Source organism: Chiloscyllium plagiosum, chromosome 37 (genome assembly GCF_004010195.1).
Source record: "Chiloscyllium plagiosum isolate BGI_BamShark_2017 chromosome 37, ASM401019v2, whole genome shotgun sequence".
Lineage (NCBI taxonomy): Eukaryota > Metazoa > Chordata > Chondrichthyes > Orectolobiformes > Hemiscylliidae > Chiloscyllium > Chiloscyllium plagiosum.
This window is the reverse complement of record NC_057746.1, coordinates 34,889,321-34,897,843: the sequence shown is the minus strand read 5'-3', so window position 1 is coordinate 34,897,843 and position 8,523 is coordinate 34,889,321. Positions and strand designations below refer to the sequence as shown.

At 48.6% G+C, this 8,523-nt stretch overlaps 1 protein-coding gene across 1 annotated transcript in view; it reads left to right on the top strand.

Annotated features, from left to right (window-relative positions):
- Positions 1-8,523, top strand: part of LOC122541574 (glutamate receptor ionotropic, kainate 5-like) — a 31,588-nt gene that overhangs the window by 17,785 nt on the left and 5,280 nt on the right. Inside the window, exon 3 of the mRNA XM_043678406.1 lies at positions 8,333-8,511. Coding sequence (XP_043534341.1) covers positions 8,333-8,511 — 179 coding nt within the window. The remainder of the gene's footprint in view (positions 1-8,332; positions 8,512-8,523) is intronic.

Below are 8,523 nucleotides of genomic sequence, written 5' to 3'. Positions count from 1 at the left end.
CTGTACCTGTATTGTCTGTCCCTGTACCTGTGTTGTCAGTCTCTGTACCTGTATTGTCTGTCCCTGTACCTGTGTTGTCTGTCCCTGTACCTGTGTTGTCTGTCCCTGTACCTGTGTTGTCTGTCCCTGTACCTGTGTTGTCTGTCCCTGTACCTGTGTTGTCTGTCCCTGTACCTGTGTTGTCTGTCCCTGTACCTGTGTTGTCAGTCTCTGTACCTGTATTGTCTGTCCCTGTACCTGTGTTGTCTGTCCCTGTACCTGTGTTGTCTGTCCCTGTACCTATGTTGTCAGCTCCTGTAACTGCTGACTGACTCTGCATGTTCCTCAGTGACATGGGTTGGCTCAACAAATCAGTCAACCCCCAGGCTCGACCTCCAGCACTAAAGAGTTTCTCGATATTACCCCAGGGGGTGTTTGAGGTGCCGTGCCCGAACAAATGAATAATACACCTGCTTTCAGTCCTCCCGCAGCAATTACAGACCAAGCACATCATTAATTCATTGCTCGCACAGCCACTCAGCTTCATCATGCGACTGGATGGTCAATGACGGGCAGTGTTATGGCCAAGCCTAGGCCTTCCATGATCTCATGATGTTTCCCAGACAGCCTCATCTCTATCCTTGGACCTTTCACAATGCATCGTACGCAATCACACTCCAATCTCACTGAGGTCTGGGCCTGTAACTCAAACCTCCCATGGTTTTGTTTACTCTCTGGGGGTGAATGACCAAACTATTCAGGGGAATCTCTTTAATACTTACTGCAATTTAAACGTTTATATGTAGTTGTGCATGTTCTCAATCTGTAACTCTGATGTTCGGGAAATCTCTGTGTAATGCATTTCCGAGCTGAAACCAGCATTTTCCTGATTGCCCTTATCCAGCTCTCTCTGGAAGGACAAGAGTACCCTGGGCGTACCGTCTTAGTCTTGATTCCTTCGATATTTTCTAGCTGCAGTGTTCCGCATGTCCTAGCTTATGACTTGCCTCAATGCTACACCAAGCTGTCAGCGAGCACAGTGGCTCAGTGGTTAGCACTGCCAACTCCTAGAGCCAGGGACCCAGGTTCGATCCCAGCCTCAGGGTGACTACGTGGATCCCCCCCCCTTTCGAAGGTGCCATTGCCTGGAGGTGGAGTGTTTCCTGTAGTCGCTGTCGGGCACTGTTACTCTCTGTAAGTGGTGTCACTCCCTGTAGGTGACAATGGTTTCTATTCTCGACGGGCGATGACACTTCCCTGTACGATACGTGGGTCACTGAATGTGCCGTTTCTGATGAAGGGCTTTTCCCCGAAACATCGATTTTTTTATTTTTTTCCCCCCCCCCTGCCCTGCTTTTCCAGCACCCCACTCTAATCTTGACTCGAATCTCCGGCATCGGCCCGCTGAACGTGCTGTCAGCCCAGGTCATTTACTGCAGGTTTGATCATGTCCTGAAGGTGGCGACATTACCCTGTGGATGGCATCAGTCACACAGCACCGAAACAGACCCTTCGCTCCAACCACTCCGTGCTGACCCTAGTCCCAAACTCAACCAGTCCCACCTGCCTGCTCCTGAGCCAAATCCCTCCAAATCGTTCCTACCCATGGACCTACCCAAATATCTTTTACACGTTGCCACATCCCACACACGAACCACCCTCTGTGTTAAAATGACGCCCCCCCCCATGTCTGATTTTTTAAATCTTTCTCCACTCAATATGCCCTTAGTCTTGAAACCCCCCACCCCAGGGGAAAAGACACCTGCCGTTCACCTTATCAATAACCCTCATGGTTTTGTAAACCTCAACCTCCAAAGCTCCAGTGAAAGAAAGGCCCACCCAGCCTTTGGTTATAACTCAAACCTTTCATATCCGGCAACATCCTGGTAAATCTCTTCTGAACCCTTCCCAGTCTCATAATATCCTTCCTATAACCAGGCGATCAGAACTGGACGCAGTATTCCAGAGTACGGCTCAATAGATATCACTGCCACCTCCCGGCACCAGCATTCAATTCCAGTCTTGGGCGGTGTGGAGTTTGCACATTCTCCCCCAGTGTCTGCCTGGGTTTCCTCTGGGTGCTCCGGTTTCTTCCCACAGTCCAGGTTATGATGGATAGGCCATGCTAAATTGCCCGTGGTGTGCGGTGCATTAGTTAGGGGTAAATATAGAGGAGGGGAATGGGTCTGGGGGGGTCGGTGTGGGCCGAAGGGCCTGTTTCCACACTGTAGGGAATCTCATTTAATCTAATCTAAAAGAGGCCTCAGCAATGCCCTGTCAAAACCTCCCCAATTCCTATACTCAAAGGACTCAGCAATGAAGGTAAACGCGCCACGCATATTCTTCACCCCCACCCCCCGTCTACCCCCTGAGGTAAATTTCAAAGAATCATGTACCTGTATCCCTCGGTCTCTCTCTGTTCTCCATCTGTCCCCAAGGCCTCACTTTGAACCACGTGAGCCCTGCTTCTGTTTGTTTCAGCAAAATGCAATACCATGCGTTGGTCCAAATTAGACTCCAGCTGCCACTCCTCCACCCATTGACCCCAAGATCCCGTTGTAATCTGAGATCACTCGCTGAACCACCAATCTGGGTGCTCTCCCCAACCCCCCCACTCCATAAACTTACGCACAGTCCTAGAAGGCCAGGTGGAGGCGCTCTCTGTGGAAAGCGTTAATCAATTTGTGTCATTTTGTGTCGAACGGCGACACGCCCTTTGGCCCACCGAGACTACGCTGTTCCATGATGCCTTTCCAAACCGAAGGATCTGCGCAGTCCGTCTCCCTGTATTCCCGACCTATCCACATCCCCATGGTAATTCCGCTGGAACTGTTAATCCGGAGACCCAGGTCGTGTCCTGGGCTCCCGGGTTCGAATCCCGCAGATGGTGGGAATTTGAATTCAACAACAAAAAAAAAACCTGGAATTAAGACTCGGACAAGGACCGTGAATCTGTCGTCAATTGTCTCTCAGGGAAGGAAACTGCCATCCTTACCCAGTCTGGCCTACACGTGACTCCAGACCCACAGCGACGTCATTGACTCTTTAGGGATGGGTAATAACTGCTGACCTAGCCCCCTCATCCCCTGAATGAATAAAATATAACCGAACACCTCTGTGTAAAACATACCTGTCTCTAAAAGCTAGGTTGTAAGACAGATGTCAGAGGTCATTTCTTTACTCAGAGAGTTGTAGGGGCATGGAACGCACTGTCTGACTCGCCAAATTTAAGGGCATGTACTTGGACACAGGATAGACATATGAATGAGAATGGAATAGTATAGGATTGATGGGCTTCAGATTGGTTCCACAGGGCCTGGACTGCGCTGTAATGTCTTCTGTACTGTCTCCCTTAACTTTTTAAACTTAAACCTAGTGACAGACATTTCTACCCTAGGGAAAAAGATTTTAAGCAATACAGGGTCCAGTCGATCTTTGAGGGTGAGAGATAACTTATGTAGGTTCAGAAAGAGTGTTCCCAGAAAAGGTGGTAATATGTGAATTCATCATCAAGAGAGTAGTGTTCCATTGTATAAGGTGAACTTGGAGAGTCCCGTGAAAAGTGGTGGTCGAATTAATAGGGAAATGATCTGACCCAGAAATGTTTTTGCCTTGGTAATGATATAGCTGGATCATAGATGGAAGTGGTACTTACTGAGGATGGGGAGAAAGGAATACCATTAGGGATGCACCTAATGAATCAACCGAAATCAGTTCCATTTCAAATAATTTTGGGGGGGGATGAGGGAGGAGGATCGCTGAAATTAATTCCTGAGAAATTGACGAGTCAGAGTTCAGATGTCAAATGTTAGGGCAAGATTAAATAGAGTGGGTGAAACGGCTGGGCAACATCTAAAATTCTCATCACGTATGATGACATCGGAAGCAGACAAAATCAAAAATTCTTAAGTTTGCTCATGGAGATAAAGAGTTAGTGTTACTGCCAGTGGTCGGTGAACCAAGATTTAGTGGGCTTTATCAAATTGAGGTGAAATATTTGATAAGAACGCCAGATGGAAAGAAATCTCACCGAGTGTGTCGTGTGAGTATGCTCAAAAGGACAGGGAAGGAATACAAAAGGAGACTGTGTTACTGATTACAACACTGGGAGAAGACTCAAGTTCAGAGCATTCTGACTTGGACACTCCTCAAATCCAATTGGACAATTTGGAAGTTCTCAGGAATTGGGGGTAAGAATCTTAGAATCCCTCCAGTGTGGGAACAGGCCCTTCGGCCCAACAAGTGTGTACCAATCCTGTGAAGAACCTCCCAAAAAAACCCATTCCCCTACCCTATTACTCTAGATTGACCCCTGACTAATCCTGAAGAAGGGCCTGTGCCCGAAACGTCGAATCTCCTGTTCCCTGGATGCTGCCTGACCTGCTGTGCTGTTCCAGCAATAAAGTTTCAACTTTGATCTCCAGCATCTGCAGACCTCACTTTCTCCCTGACTAATCCACCCTAACCTACACATCCCTGAGCACTGTGGGTAATTCCCATGGCCAATCCACCCTAACCTGCACATCCCTGAGCACTGTGGGTAATTTAGCATGGCCAATCCACCCTAACCTGCACATCCTTGAACACTGTGGGTAATTTCCCATGGCCAATCCACCCTAACCTACACATCACTGTGCACTGTGGGTAATTTCCCATGGCCAATCCACCCTAACCTGCACATCCCTGAGCACTGTGGGTAATTTCCCATGGCCAATCCACCCTAACCTGCACATCCCTGAGCACTGTGGGTAATTTCCCACGGCCAATCCACCCTAACCTGCACATCCCTGGGCAGTGTGGGTAATTTCCCATGGCCAATCCACTCTAACCTGCACATCCCTGGGCACTGTGGGTAATTTCCCATGGCCAATCCACCCTAACCTGCACATCCCTGAGCACTGTGGGTAATTTAGCACGGCCAATCCACCCTAACCTGCACATCCCTGGGCAGTGTGGGTAATTTCCCATGGCCAATCCACTCTAACCTGCACATCCCTGAGCACTGTGGGTAATTTCCCATGGCCAATCCACCCTAACCTGCACATCCCTGAACACTGTGGGTAATTTCCCATGGCCAATCCGCCCTAACCTGCACATCCCTGAACACTGTGGGTAATTCCCATGGCCAATCCACCCTAACCTGCACATCCCTGAACACTGTGGGTAATTTAGCGTGGCCAATTCACCTGACCTACACATCTATTGACTGTGGGAGGAAACCGGAGTACCCGAAGGAAACCCACGCAGACACGGGGAGGATGTGCAAATTCCACACAGACAGTCACCTGAGGGTGGAATCGAACCCCCGGACCCTGGTGCTAAATTATTGAGTTACCTTACAGAGGAATATAAAACTGACCAGAAGCAGTTATTACAATCACATGGAATAAACGTGGGAATAATGTGGCAAGTAGTAATCTGATTGCACATGATGTAGATATAGAAAATGCTGTTCCAATCAAGTGACATCCTTATAGACCTAACCCTGTAAAGTTGGCACAGGTTCAGAAGGAGATTGAACACATGGCATTATCAAAGTGAGTATACAGTGACTGGAGCTCACCCATAGTCATGGTGCCAAAGCCAGATGGTTCTGTGTGGGCTCTCACAAATTCAATGCAGTAACAAAGACTGATACATATCCAATTCCATGTTTGGAAGACTATATTGAGAAAGTGAGACATGCAACTTATATTTCTAAGGTGGACTTACTCAGAGGATGCAGGCAGGTACCTTTATCTGGAAAAGCGCAGCAGGTCAGGCAGCATCCCTGAGCTGCTGCGCTTTTCCAGCCACACATTTTTAAGCTCTGATCCCCAGCATCTGCAGTCCTCACTTTCTCCTGGGTGCCTTTACCTGAAAGAGTAAAGACAATTTCAGCTTTTGCAACACCGAATGGGCTCTGTCAATCTAAAGCCATTCCGTTTGGTCCGAAAAATGTGCCAGCCGCCTTTCAAAGACTAACCGATGGAGTTATTTCCAGATTACCCAATTGCGTGGGGTACATATTGGTGATTTTTCACCACACCTGGTAGGATCATTTGCAGCATTGATCAACTGTGGGAGGCAGGTTTGGTGATAAACCTGGATAAGAGTGAGTTCACAAAAGCCCAAGTCGTGTTCCTGGGCCTTGTCTTTGGACGTGAGCAGTTCAGTGGAAACAAAGGTCGTCCATACCATCGACGACGTATCCATAGAATCCCTACAGCTGTGGGGTGGCACGGTGGCTCAGTGGTTAGCGCTGCTGCCTCACGGCGCTGGCGATCTGAGTTCGATTCCAGCCTCGAGGCGACTGACTGAGTGGAGTTTGCACATTCTCCCTGTGTCTGCGTGGGTTTCCTCCCACAGTCCAAAGATGTGCAGGTCAGGGTGAATTGGCCATGCTGAATTGCCCCATAGTGTTAGTCAGAGGGAAATGGGTCTGGGTGGGTTACTCTTCTGAGGGTCGGTGTGGACATGTTGGGCCGAAGGGCCTGTTTCCACACTGTATGGAATCTAAAAATCTTTTAAAAATGTGGAAACAGGCCCTTCGGCCCAACTAGTCCATGCCAAATCTCCGAAGTGCATCCCACCCAGACTCTCTCGCCTACCCGTACCCTGTAACCCTGCATTTCCCATGGCTAATCCACCTAGCCTACATGTCCCTGGGCCTGATGGGTAATTTAGCATGGCCAATCCAGCCATGTGCATCTTTGGGACTGTGATTCCCAGACTGAGTGGTTTTTATTGAAGTATTGTACTGAATCGTAACAGTGTGGTTGCTCCACTGACTGTCTTTTTGAAGAAGAACTGAAAGGCTTAGTAAAGGGCGTGCTGCCAGAGGATGTCTGACTGAAAGCTGTGTTAACCACTGTCCTGATGTTGGCCCCACCTTACACAAAGCCATTCAAGGTGGTGGTCAATGCGAGTGACGTGGGTGTCAGGAACACGAGAGGATTGGAAGGTCTGTTGGGTATATCTCACGTAGTTGGGGAAGAGGTATTGGGTTTGGTAGGTTGGTGCTCCAACGCTGTCACATTTACATTGTCAGTAACGTGTCTGAGGCAATTCTAGAAACCAGTCAGGACCGCTTTGAATGGTTAGAGAAATTTGATGATTTAAAAAAACCCAGCCTCTTTAGATAGAGTTTATTGCTACAACCACTCGGTTTAAAAATTATATCCTGTAGGTGGCCGGTTAAGAGAACGTGTTGTCATGGTTTCGATGAAGGAAGATGGAGGTTTAATTAGGATCCCGACAGTGTGGGAGCAGGCCAGATTTTGATAGCGTTCTCATTGCAGTAAATCTTTCTTGGTTGTGTTTACACTGCAGTGTAAAAATGCAGTGTCATTTGCTTAAAGCCGACTTGTTTGACCTGTCAGATCACAGCAGCTCCAACCTGACCCTAAATCAGGAAAAAGCGAGCATCTCGGCTTTCTCCTTGATATGTTTTGAGAGGGAGTTTGTTCGAGTCATTACCATCTGTTGGTCATATCATTCATCGCCTGTCAGTGGTATAATTGCCTGTAGGTGGTGGTGTTGCCTGTAGGTGGTATCATTGTCTATTGGTGGTATTGTGGTCTGTAGGTGGCGTCATTACCTTTAGGTGGCATCATTGCCTGTAGTTGGCACAGTTGCCTGTAGTTGGTGCAGTTGCCTGTAGGTGGTATCATTGTATGTAGGTGGTGTTGTTGCCTGTAAGTGGTATCATTGCCTGGAGGTGACATCAGTGTCTGTAGGTGGCATCACTGTCCGTAGGTGGTATCATTGTGTGTAGGATGAATCATTGCCTGTAGGTGACATTGTTGCCTGTAGGTGGTAACACTGCCTGTAGATGATGTCGTTGTCTGCCGGTGGTCTCATTGCCTGTAGGTGGTATTGTTGCCTGTAGGTGGTATCATTGCCCGTAGGTGGTATCACTGCCTGTAGGTGGTATCGTTGCCCATAGGTGGTATTGTTGCTTGCAGATGGTATTGGCGCCTGTAGGTGGTCTCATTGCCTAAGGTGGTATTGTTGCCCATAGGTGGTATTGTTGCTTGCAGGTGGTATTGGCGCCTATAGGTGGTCTCACTGCCTGCAGATGTGCAGGTCAGGTGAATTGGCCATGCTACATTGCGCGTAGTGTTAGGTAAAAGGGGTAAATGTAGGGGAATGGGTGGGTTGCGCTTCGGCGGGTCGGTGTGGACTTGTTGGGCCGAAGGGCCTGTTTCCACAATGTAAGTAATCTAATCTAATCTAAAAAAAAAAGATGCGACCATGCCTTCGGGTGGGGTAGTGGTGACCTTGAGAAGCCAGTACCATGAGCAATGTCAGGCAGCCTGATTCTGGGCATTCGGAAACTGGGATGCTGATGGATATTTGTGTCTCTGCACAGGTCTCCTTCGCCTGGAGGAGCTGGTACGCCAGTTCCTGATCTCCAAGGACTCCCTGTCGATACGAATGCTTGACCATTCCAATGACCCCACGCCCCTGCTGAAAGAGATCCGGGACGACAAAATCTCCACCATCATAATCGATGCCAACGCCTCGGTGTCTTACCTCATTCTCAAAAAGGTATGGCTCAGC